Source organism: Orycteropus afer, unplaced genomic scaffold (assembly GCF_000298275.1).
Source record: "Orycteropus afer afer isolate SDZICR_OR568_19922 unplaced genomic scaffold, OryAfe1.0 scaffold00253, whole genome shotgun sequence".
In the NCBI taxonomy this organism is placed as follows: Eukaryota; Metazoa; Chordata; class Mammalia; order Tubulidentata; family Orycteropodidae; genus Orycteropus; species Orycteropus afer.
In genome coordinates this window covers 3,303,046-3,315,859 of record NW_006921840.1, presented here as the reverse complement: position 1 = coordinate 3,315,859, position 12,814 = coordinate 3,303,046, and the positions used below count along the sequence as shown (strand labels likewise).

The window sequence follows — 12,814 nt, the reverse complement described above, 5'->3', positions numbered from 1 at the left end:
GAGGGTGGACTCCATGGCAGCTAAAAGTTACTCTTGCTGTTACTTTCCTTTACATTCTGTTATTTTTATTTTTATTTTTTTGCTATTCACTTAGCTTTCTTCTCTGATGATTAGGTATCAACTACCTCTTTGGCCGTTCATTCACTGTGACTTTTCAAAATGAAAAATATTTACTGAATGAGAATGAGACATTTTTGCATTATTTCTGAACTTACATAGCTGTGTGGTGCTTTCTTTAGTCAATTTTATTAACGGAAGCAGAAGAAAAGCTAACCTTCCTTATATCAGAGATGGGGTGTGAAGGCCACAAAGACCTCTCTCAGTGTCCTGCTGGCGACTTGGAGGTTGTTGCGGAGGCCAGGCTTCTGATGGCTGCAGTTGCTCTGCAGAAACACCGGACAGCATACAGGTGAGTGTCTTCATGAACAGAAGGAGTTTACATTTGACAAGAATTTCTTCCTTACCCTAATTTGTTAAATATACTTAAATTTTATGTTAAGGTATAGAAATTTCTAGAATATTATAGTGCATTTTATTTTATTTTTATTGTTCAGGGACTTTTTCATAAGTTACTACACCTAAAACCACAACTGGCAACAAAGCAATTGCTTTACTAAAGCACACAGCTAGGATGTTTAATTCATATAAAGAATGTACAAAATAACAGTTTTGTGTTTTTATTTTCTTTTTAAAGGTAGCACCTAGATTCCTTATATCTTTTTTTTAACTTTTATTGATTTTGTTGTTGTTGAGAATACACACAGCAAAACATCCAACATTCAACACTTTTTGCATGTACCATTTAGTGACATTGATACGTTCTTTGAGTTATGCAACCATTCTCACTCTCCTTTTCTGAGTTGTTCTTCCTCCATTATCATAAACTCTCTGCCCTGTAAGGCCTTATAAGTCTTTGCCAATACAATCTATGAACATATATTTTTTAAACAACAAAATAAAAAATATTAAAAATGTAACATTCTAAACTTTGTTGTGCTGAACCATTTAAGAAAGCTTTATTGTGGCTGATTAGAAATGGAAAGTTGTTAGTTTCTCATTTGTGCTGCTGAACTGTTCTGCTGATCTGTTGAGTATGATGAGCATAGAGAATTGACCATTGGATTGACTAGTAACATGAGGTCATTGATTCTTGACAGGAAAAACTTCTGAAGGGGATGGGGAATAGAACATGTTTAGAGTGGGTTTATGAGAGAATGGGAGGAGAGAAATTGGAGTCAGTCAGTAGAGAGAGTTCTTTTATGGAGTTTTACTTTAAAGGTGAGTAGAACAACATGGTGATAGCATTTGGTAGAAGTAGGATCAAGACAAGTTTTCTTGAGATGGGGAAGATAATACTTTGTATGTTAATAAAAATGACCCAGTAGAGAGGGAAATTTTTATGTTCTGATATAATTGGTAGATTATACCAAGTAGAGAAGAAGCCTAGTCCAGTTTTCCCTGTTTTTCTAATATTGAGCAAAAGTCTTCTCTTCCTTGTGATTCCAGATGGGCTTTAGGGTGGGGAGTAGCAAGGAAACTAACTGCCTGCCCAGAGTAGAGATGGAAAAAGAGTCACAGAAGAAAAATTTGTTCTTCAGACCCGTGCCATTAGCAGTTGTGGGGTCTAATAAGGCACTGCCTGTGAAATGAATAAACTGAAAAATTAACCTTAAAACTGGTCCTGACATTATAGGACTGGAGCAGAGGAAAACAAGGACTGATTCATAATGGCCAGCCCAGGAAATGTAAGACTCCCATGGAAGTTAACTCCCACTAAAGATAAGCATACCAAAACAAAAAACCAAACTCACTGCCCTTGAGTCAGTTCTGACTCTTAGCGACCCATCCTTGGGTTTCTGAGGAGGTATCTCTACAAAAGTAGATTGCCCAGTCTTCCGTCTGAGGAGTGGCTAATGGGTTTGAACCACCCGCCTTCTGGTTAGCAGTCAAATGCCCATAGGCACACCACCACCAGAGCTCCTAAAGATAAGCATATAGTCCCCCCCTTTTTAAGCCTCCTTCATGTTCTGAAACCAATGCACTAAATTCCATTCATTGGTTTCAGAATATGAAGGGGGCCTAAATTTTGCCTTGTTATTATCTTTAAACAGGAGAAGCCTCTCTGAAGGTTTCCCAATGGAAAATAAGTAGAAATCCCCCTTGATTTTTATGGGGAATATATAACCATCTCATTACTATGAGCCTTGACTTGAAGTCCATTCAAGTCACATGATTAACCATATCTAAATCTGATGTATGTTAGCAACAGTAGAGGTTTATGGTAATTTATAGTTTTTGTGGTTCTTAAATAGTGATGAAAATTCATAAGGATTTGGAACAGTGATCTGTGGTCTACAGATCTCTAGGGGTCACAAGAGCCTTTCAACAGGTCTGCGAAGTCAGAACTATCTTTATAATAAAACTAAAGCATCATTTGCCTTCTTCATTATGTCGATATTTGCACTGATGCTGCAAAATCAATGGTGGTAAAACTGATGCCACCATGAATCAAAGAGGTGCCATTAGTGGTCATACTCTTCATGCCACATACTTGTGATGATTATTATTTTTTAAGTTGATGGTCCTTAAGAATGTCCTTATACAATAGTAGAATCAATTAAATTTATAAATATCTCTTAGGGATATGTAATTTTAATATTCTGTGGGAATACTAAATGAGAAATTTGCCTAATACACTTCTGTTGCATATCAGGCTGATGGTTAGCATATGTGTGATCAAGAGCTAAATGACTTGCTTTTTTCATGTAATACCATTTTTTAAAAAAAGAAATAAACTGGCAAGCCATGCTGATTCAGACTTGAGTATCTGGCAGACATTTTACTGAAAATGAGCAAAATAGCATGCCACTTCTAGGAAAACAACTGATAGTATTTGTTGCCAATAATAAAATTGGAACTTTCAAGGGAAATTCAAATTTTGGAAAACTTTTATTTACCTTGATGAGCTTGATAGCTTTCTAATACTTAGATTTTCTTTTTTTAAGGAAATTGATGGTAATATTAACAAATGTGATTTTTTTTTTCCCCGTAGTATACATTTTGTCACCATTTGAAGGGTTTATGTAACTCAGGGAAACAGTGTTTTACAAATGACCACTTCATGATGTTAGAAAACCCTGGTCAACAGATTCATTCAAAAAGCAAGATAGACCAATAGATTTTAATACAACAGAGTAGAAAAGATTGATCAATGTGAGGTATTTGAGTCTGTAATGCAATCACCTTTTAAGAAACTACTACTTGCCATGTTTTTCTGTAGCGTAAGAGAATTTTCATAATTATTTGAAGAGATTTCAAGTGAACAAGATTTCAACAATATAAATGGTGACTCTACACATGGACCTTGCCACATGGAATACACAGAAATCAAATCAACTATACCCGTGGAAAGAGATGATAGAGAAGCCCAATATCATCGATTAGACCAAGGCCAGGGCCAAATGGAGAACATTCTATCAACCGCTCATTTACAGGTTCAAGTTGAAGCTGAAGTAAATTAAAACAATTCTATGAGAGCCAAAGTGTGACCTTGAGTATATCTCACCTGAATTTATAGACCATCTTAAGAATAGATTTGACAAATTGAACACTTATGACTGAGACCAGATGAGTTGTGGGATGAAATCAATGATACCATATGTGAAGAAAGCAAAAGATCATGAAAAGAATTGGAATGAAAAGAAGACCAAAATTGGTATCAGAAGAACTTCTGAAACTTACTCTTGAAGGTAGAGTAGCTAAAACAAAAGGAAGAAATTATTATGTAAAATATCTGAACAGAACATTCCAAAGAGTGACATGAGAAGCAAAAGTCAAGTATTATAATGAAATGTGCAGAGACCTGGAGTTAGAAAAAAAAGGGAAGAACATGCTCAGCATTTCTCAAGCTGAGAGAACTGAAGAAAAAAACTAAAGCCTTGAGTTGAAATATTGAAGGAGTCTATAGGAAAAAATTGAATGAAGAAGTAAGCATCACAAGAAGATGGAAGGAATACATAGAGTTACTGTACTAAACAGAATTGGTTGATAGTCAAAATCAGGAAAGGGTTGTATGCTTTCACCATACTTACTCAATCAGTATGCTGAGCAAATAATCTGAGAAGCTTAACTCTATGAAGAAGAATGCAGCATCAAGATTGGAGGAAGATTCATTAACAACCTGGGAAATGCAGATGACACAACGTTGCTTGCTGAAAGTGAAGAATACTTAGTACTTACTGGTGAAGACCAAAGACTACAGCCATCACAAAAATCCTCGTAACTGGACCAAAAAGCAACATTACGATAAATGGAGAAAAGGTTGAAGGTGTCAAGGATTTCATTTTACTTGGATCCATAATCAATACCTATGAAACCAGTAGTCAAGAAATAGATGACATATTGCATGGGGCAAATCTGCTGCAGAAGACCTCTTTATTTATTTATTTATTTATTGTTTATTTATTTATTTATTTATATTATGATTTGGGTGAAAATTTACAGAGCGAATACCCTTTCCATACAGCAGATCACATACACTTTGTCTCATGACATTGACCTCAATTTAGCACAATGCAACATCTCCTCTCCCACTTCCTCTTGATAGGTACCACTTCCCTGTGACCATCCCTCCATGCACTCCTACCCCCTGAGCTGTCTCCCTGTGCCTGAGCAGCCCTTCTTTCTCTCTTGCTTTTTCTCTCCAAGGAGTGTCTCTAACTCAGGTAAATGCTCAACTAGTATGCCTGTCTACTGCTTGGCTGGAAGCTACAGGTGTGCATTCAGTTCCAGACCTGAAGGGCAGCTAGGGGCCATAGTCTCATTGGTTCTACCAGGCTCCATCTGGCCAGCAAAACCTGTTCCCCACTTTTTTTTTTTAATGATTTTGAATTTTGTTCCACGTTGTTCCCCCTGTCTACCCAGGATCTCCTATAAAGAGAAGACCTCTTTAGAGTATTGAAAGCAAAGATACCACCTTGAGGTCTTAGGTGTGCCTGCTACAATCCATAATATTTTCAGTCATCTTATATACATGCAATAGCTGAACAATGAAGTAGGAAGATGGAAGAAGAATTGATGCCTTTGAATTATGGTGTTGGTGGAGAATATTGAAAAAACCATGGACTTGAAGAAGAATGAACAAATCTGTCTTAGAAGAAGTAGAACCATAAAACACCTTAGAAGTGAGGATGGGGAGACTTCATCTCATATCTTTGTCCATGTTACCAGGAGACACTAGTCCTTGGATAAGGGCATCAGGCTTGGTAAAAGAAGAGGGTCAGTGAAAAAGAGGAAGACTATTGATGAGATGTTTTGACAGTCACTGCTACAAAGGGCTCACACATTGTGAGGATGGCACAGGACTGGGCAGTGTTTTGTTCTGTTGGACATGAGAAGGAAAGGACTCAGTATTCCCTTACAAAAATAACATGATAGTTGATTAATGATAAAAGAGACTGGGCACAAAGATATATCATTTTTCCCATTGGAGTTTGAAGGGACACCAAACCAAAACCAAATTCACTGCCATTGAGTCGGATCCAACTTATAGCGACCCCTCCTTGGGTTGCTGAGGAGGTATCACTACAGAAGTAGATTGCCCAACCTTCTTTTCAAGGAGTGGCTGGTGGGTTTGAACCACCAGGCTTCTGGTTAGCACTCAAATGTCATAGGAACTATGCCACCAGAGCTCCTTTGAAGGGACAAGGAACTTTTAATGTATCATTTTGTTATCAAACTCTTTTCTGCAAACTGTCCCAGAGATCAACATCAACCCCGGAAAATATTTATTTTCATTACCTTCATTCTTTCCCCATCTCTATACCTACTTTGGTATGGAAGTTATGAATGATTGAAGGAAGAAAGTAGGAAATTAGAAACTAAAAATTACAAGATGGCCACACTAGAAACTGTCATAATAGAACTTTCATTTGAAGATAGATGTATGCAAATAAGGTGAAATATATCAGAATCACTTATTTTAAATACCCAAACCTGGCCCTTGGGACAAAACCTACAAAAACTTTGATGTTACTGGCTTTCTGGAGTTGAGTTGTCATTTATGGGAAGCCTGCTGTCAAGATGAATGAATTTTTTCTTATGTGAACTTTACCCCCCATGAGCTTCTGTTTGGGCACTGCTGAGAGTCTTGGATAGTCCCTTTTCCAAATGATGGTTAGCTTGACATTTCGTGATACTTCTAATAAAATTATGTGTCAGGGAAATTGAAAGGCACATTCCCTAGGGTGACAGGTAGAGTGAGCTGCACGGATTTTATGAGAACAAACTGACCGCTTTTGTCATGAATGTTAATAAGAAATAAATGGGATCAAAGTTATTCAAACTGTATTTCTACTTCTTGTGCTGGCTGTCTCTTTTAGAATGTCATTTTTAATTTTTTTAAAAATAAGCATTCTTTCTCTTCTCCTTTATATTTAATTTATTGTCTACCAAATGAGAAAACATCTGAGCCTTTGAATTTTTTTTTCAGGATGAAATGTCTTGCCCTTGGGATTTTGGATGGTTTATGATGGATAATCTTCCACTTTCTGTCTCTAATGGAATGGAGAAACCCCAAATTTTCCATTATGTAATTAAGCTGTCCCAGGTTGATTAGGGCATGCTAGTATCTCTCCTGCTTTTTCATTAAGTTTTTGGGTTGTTGTTGTTAGGTGTTGTTGAATTTTCTCTGACTCACAGTGACCCTGTGTACAACAGAACAAAACACTGCCTAGTCCTGTGCCAGCCTCACAATCCTTGCTATACCTGAGCCCATTGTTGTAGCCACTGTGTCAATCCATCTTGTTGAGGGCCTTCCCCTTTTTCACTGATCCTCCACTTTACCAAGCATGATATCCTTCTCCAGGAAATGGTCCCTTCTGACAACATGACCAAAGTGAGACGAAGGCTGGCCATTCTTGCTTCCAAGGAGTATTCCGGCAGCATTTTTTTCAGGACAGATTTGTTAGTTGTTCTGGCAGTCCATGGTACTTTCAGTACTTTTCACCAACACCACAACTCAAAAGTATCAACTCTTCTTCAGTCTTCTTTGTTTATTTTCTAGCTTTCACGTGCATATGAGGTGATTGAAAACACCATGGCTTGGGTTAGGTGCACCTTAGTCTTCAAAGAGACATCTTTGCTCTTCAGCACTTTAAAGAGGTCTTTTGCAGCAGATTTGCCCAGTGCAATATGTCATCTGATTTCTTGACTGTTGCTTTTGTTGGTGTTGGTTGTGGAACCAAGTAAAATGAAATCCCTGACAACTTCAATCTTCTCTCCATTTATCGTGATGCTGCTTATTGGTCCATATGTGAGGATTTTTGTTTTCTTTATGTTATCCATACTGCAGACTGTAGCCTTTAATCTTTATCAGTAAGTGCTTCATGTCATCTTCACTTTCTGCCAGCAAGGTTGTATTGTCTGCATATCGCAGGTGGTTTATGAGTTTTCCTCCAATCCTGATATTGCGTTCTTCATATAGTCCAGCCTCTTGGATTATTTGCTCAGCATACATATTGAATAAGTAAAATAAGCAATAATGAATTCTGAGTTCCTCCATTCAATTAGAGATACACACCCTCCCTGACTTTAAACCATATGCTGTCTCTTTGTTCTGTTTGAACAACAGCCTCCTGGTCTATGTAGAGGTTCCTCATGAGCACAATTAAGTGTTTTGGAATTCCCATTCTTCTCAATGTTATCTGTAATTTGTTATGATCCACATAGTCAAATTCTTTTGCATAGTCAATAAAACACAAGCAAACATCTTTCTGGTTTCTTTGCATTCAGCCAAGATTCATCTGATGTCAGCTATGCTATCCCTTGTTCCATGTCCTCTTCTGAATCCAACTTGCATTCCTGGAAGTTCCCTGTCAATATACTACTGCAACAGTTTTTGAATTATCTTCATCAAGATTTTACTTGCATGTGATATTAATGATGTTGTTTGATAATTTCCACATTCTGTTGGATTACTTTCCATTGGAATAGGTACAAATACGGACCTCTTCCAGTCAGTTGGCCAGGTGGCTGTCTTCCAAATTTCTTGGCATAGCTGAGTAAGTGCCTCCAGCGTGGCATCTGTTTATTGAAACATCTCAGTGGGTATTCCATTCCTGGAGCCTTTTGCCAATTCCTTCAGTGCAGCTTTGACTTCTTCCTTCAATACCATTGGTTCTTGATCATATGCCACCTCCTGAAATGGATGAACATCAACCAATTCTTTTTGGTAAAGTGACTCTGTGTATTGCTTCTATCTTCTTTTGATGCTTCCTGGATCATTCAATATTTTGCCCATAGAATCTTTCAATATTGCAACTTGAGGCTTGATTTTTTTGTTCACTTCTTTCAGCTTGAGAAATGCCTAGTGTGTTCTTCCCTTTTGGTTTCCTAACTCCAGGTCTTTGCACATTTCATTCTAATACTTGACTTTGTCTTCTCCAGCTGCTCTTTGAAATCTTCTGTTCTGCTCTTTTATCATGTTATTTCTTCCATTTGCTTTAGCTACTCTCCACTCAAGAACAAGTTTCAGAATCTCTTCTACATCCATTTTTGTCTTTTCTTCCTTTCCTGTCTTTTTAATGACCTTTTGCTTTCTTCATGGGTGATGTTCTTGATGTCATCACACAATTCATCTGGTTTTCGATCACTGGTGTTCAATGTGTCAAATCTGTTCTTTAGGTGGACTCTAAAGTGAGATGGAACATAATCAAGGTCATATTTTGCTTCTCCTGGACTTACTTTAATTGTCTTCAGCTTCAACTTGAAATTACATATGAGGAATTGATGGTTCAGCTCCTGGCCTTGTTTTGGCTGAAAATAGTGAGCTAACTTCTCCATCACCTCTTTCCACAGGTATAGCCCATCTTGTTCCTATGTATTCCATCTGGCAAAGTCCATGTGTATAAACATTGTTTATGTTGTTGAAAAAAGGTATTGACAATGACTAAGTCATTGGTCTTACAAAATTCTATCATGTGATCTTCAGCATCATTTCTAATACCAAGGCTAGGGTTTTCAATTATGGTGATTCTTCTTTGTTTACAACTTTTACATTCCAATCATCAATAATAATCAACAGATCTTGATTGCATGTTTGGTCAATTTTAGACTGCAGAAGTTGGTAAAAAGATTCAATTTCCTCATGTTTGGCTTAGGTGGTAAATTTAAATAATAATAGTATTAACTGGTCTTCCTTGTAGGCTTATGGATATTATCCTATCACTGACAGCATTGTACTTCAAGATTGTTCTAGAAACATTCTTTGTGATGATGAATGCCATGTCATCCCTCTTCAATATGTCATTCCCAGCCTAGTAGGTCATATGGTGGTCTGATTTAAAATGGGCAAAATCAGTCCATTTCAGCTCACTAATGCCTAGTATATCAATCTTTATGCATTCCATTTCATCTTGGATGCCTTCCAATTTTCCTAGATTCATACTTCATACATTCCATGTTCCAGTTATTAATGGATGTTTGCAGCTGTTTCTTCCCATTTTGAGTTATGCCAAATCAGCAAATGGAGGTCCCAATAGCTTTACTCCATCTATGTCATTAAGATTGACTCTACTTTTTTTTCTTTTTTTATTGTGATTTGGGTGAAAATTTACAGAGCAAATTCACTTTCCGTACAGCAGTTCACATACACTTTGTCTTATGACATTGACTACAATTTACCACAATGCAACAGCTCCCCTCCCACTTCCTCCCGTAAGTTACCTTTTTCTGTGTCTCTCCCTCCATACACTCCTAGTCCCTGAGCTGTCTCCCTGTGCATAAACCACCTTTCTTTCTCCCATGTTTGTTCTCTCCAAGAAGTGTATCTCCCCTGGGTAAATGTTCACCTCATACACCTGTCTTTTGTTTGGCTGAAAGCCACAGGTGTGGGTTCAATTCCAGACCTAAAAGGCAGCCAGGGATCATAGTCTCAGAGGTTCCACCAGGCTCCATCAGACCAGCAAACCAGGTCCCTTTTTTTTTTTTTTCAAATGATTTTGAGTTTTGTTCCACATTTTTCTCCCTCTCTATCCAGGATCTCCTACATAGATCCCTCTCTGAGTAGTTGACAGTGGTAGCTGGTACCATTTGGTTCTTCTGGTTTCATAGTTGTATAGGCTGAAGACTGCATGGTGTACTAGTCTCTTGGACTAATTGTTTCCATAAATCTTTGGTTTTCCTCATTGCTCTTTGCTCTGAATGAGGAGAGACCCATCATTGCATCTAAATGGCTGCTTAAAGCTTTTAAGATCCCAGTTGCTACTCACCAAAGTAGGAGGCGGACGAATGTTTTTTGTAGTATGTTATACCAATTGAGCTTGATGTCCCCTGCAACTATGATCCTGAGCCCACAGGTCCAACTACTTGCTCCCTCTCAGTAGTTGGCTGTGGCCAAGAAGGTACTACAACCCTGTCCCTTGTCAGCTGTACTATACACCTGGGAATTCTTACAGAACATACAAATAGACTGTCTGAAATACACTGAAACATTGTCTGCCAACCCTATACATGGTCTTGGGCTCACTCTCCCCTTTATAGACATATGTAATAGTTTAGCCTGTTCACCCATCTATCCACCCATATACATGTTTGGCTTCACTGACAATGCAGTACTGTGTGTGCAAAAGGGTTCATCTTTGTTTTCTGTACCTCCCATGTACCTCTCTGTGTCTTCCTTTTCCTCAGTGCCACAATGTTGATCACTCACATTTGGTACATTGCCTTTCTCTTCACCCAGATCAATACTTGTCTCTACTTATATTAACAGTGTTCCCTCCCGTCCCCTTCCACCCCTGGTAACCAACAAAGAAAATTTCCTTCCATATATAAACCTTTCCTTGACTTTTTATAATAACAGACTAATACAGTATTTGTCCTTCTGTGATTGACTTATTTCTCTCAGCATAATGTCCTCCAAGTTCATTCATGTTTTGTGGTGTTTTGCAGATTCTACATTATTCTTTAGGGTTGTATCATATTCCATTGTGTGTGCATACCATAGTTTGGTTATCCATTCTTCAGTTGATGGACACCTAGGTTGTTTCCATCTCTTTGCTATTGTAAATAGTGCTGTGATAAACATGGGTGTGTATATATCTGTTCTTGTCATGGCTCTACCTTATTTAGGATATATACCTAGTAATGGAATGGCTGGGTGAAATGGTATTTCTAATTCCAACTTTTTAAGGATTCGCCATACTGGTTTCCACAATGGTTGTACCATTTTACAGTCCCACCAGCAGTGTATGAGAGTCCCAATCTCTCCATATCCTTACCAGCATTTGTTATTGTCTGTGTTGTTGAACTTTGCTACAAGTGCTGGGGCAAGACAGTATCTCACTGTTTTGATTTACATCTCTCTAATGACTAATGATCATGAGCATTTCTTCATATATTTGCTGGCTACCTGAATATCCTCTTTGCTGATGTTTCTATTCTTGTCTTCTGCCCATTTTTAAATTGGATTGTCTTTTTGTTGTTGAGGTGTTGGAGTTTTCTATAAATTCTAGAGATAAGTCCCTCATCAGATAAGTCATTGCTGAATACTTTTTTCCCAAGATTGACTCTACTTTGAGGAGACATCTCTTCCCTAGTCATATTTTGAGTGTCTTCTGACCTGAGGAGCTGTCTTCTGGCACTATTCTATATTGGACAATATTTCAGGAATATTAATACAGTTTTTCAGTAATATGTCAGACAGTGTTTCATTGCTATTCATAAGGTTTTCACTGGCCAATTTTTTGAGAAGTAGATGGCCTCTTCCTTCTTCTAAGGCTGTCTTAGTCTGGAAGATCTGTTGAAACCTGTCCACCATGGGTCACCCTGCTGGTATTTGAAATGCCAGTGGCATAGCCTCTAGCCTCACAGAAACATGCAAGACACCACAGTATGACATACTGACAGACCAGTGGTGGGTTTTTGGGTTGGAAAGGTCCAAATCTCATGCCTCATTTCTTTTGAAATAAGAATTTAGACTTCAGAACTAGAAGAATTGGATGGGTCCATTTCCTGCTTCTGGAGTTTTCAAGTAGCTGTATTGTGTCAGCCTCTGAAGCCATTCAGTGAACAGGGTGCCTTAGAAATATGTGTAGCCTGGTGGAGGAAGGGTGTAGGGGAGAAAGCCACAGAGAAAGAAAATTTCAGATCTGTATACACGCTGAATCAGTGTTATGAGGGTTTTTCTGTTGCTGTTGTTGCCATTGATTTCTTGCTGTTTTGTTGTTTTATTTTAAATGAAAGCCACAAAGCTTAGGTAATCATGAACAACACCTTAGAAAATATTCTACAAATATGTAAACCATCTTAATGGTGCAATAAAACCTTGAAAGTTTAAAATAAATTCAGTAATTGCTGAAATGTTGGGATACTATTTAACAACCTAGAAAAAAATTAGGTTAGCTCCTTCTCTACTAATTCAATACACTAAAAATGGTAATAGCTAGGGCAGATGGATTGTCATTTATCTTCAAAGTGCTGCTATGTGCTAAACATTCCCCATTCTCATTAGAGTGTCGCTTTAATGGAAGCAGAAGGTTTTGTCTGTCTTGTTCATTGTTTTTATCATAGCGACTAGATTTGTACCTAGCCCAGTGTACATGTTCAATACATATTTTTGAGCAAATGAAAGAATAAATATCTCATTTAATCCTCACCACAACCCCATTTCATGAAATATGATTATTATTATAATCATCATCTGTTTTACCAGTGAGGAAATTGATGATTGGATTTCCCAAGATCACACAGCTAATGCAGGAAAGAAGTAAGATTTGAACTTTCTAGCTGCATTGTACAAATGCGTAAAGAATAGGTG

General features: G+C 37.7%; 1 protein-coding gene across 1 annotated transcript in view; it reads left to right on the top strand.

Moving 5' to 3' along the window:
• Nucleotides 1–12,814, top strand: part of CFAP54 (cilia and flagella associated protein 54) — a 602,528-nt gene that overhangs the window by 393,349 nt on the left and 196,365 nt on the right. The window contains 1 exon segment of the mRNA XM_042782173.1: nt 240–409. Coding sequence (XP_042638107.1) covers nt 240–409 — 170 coding nt within the window.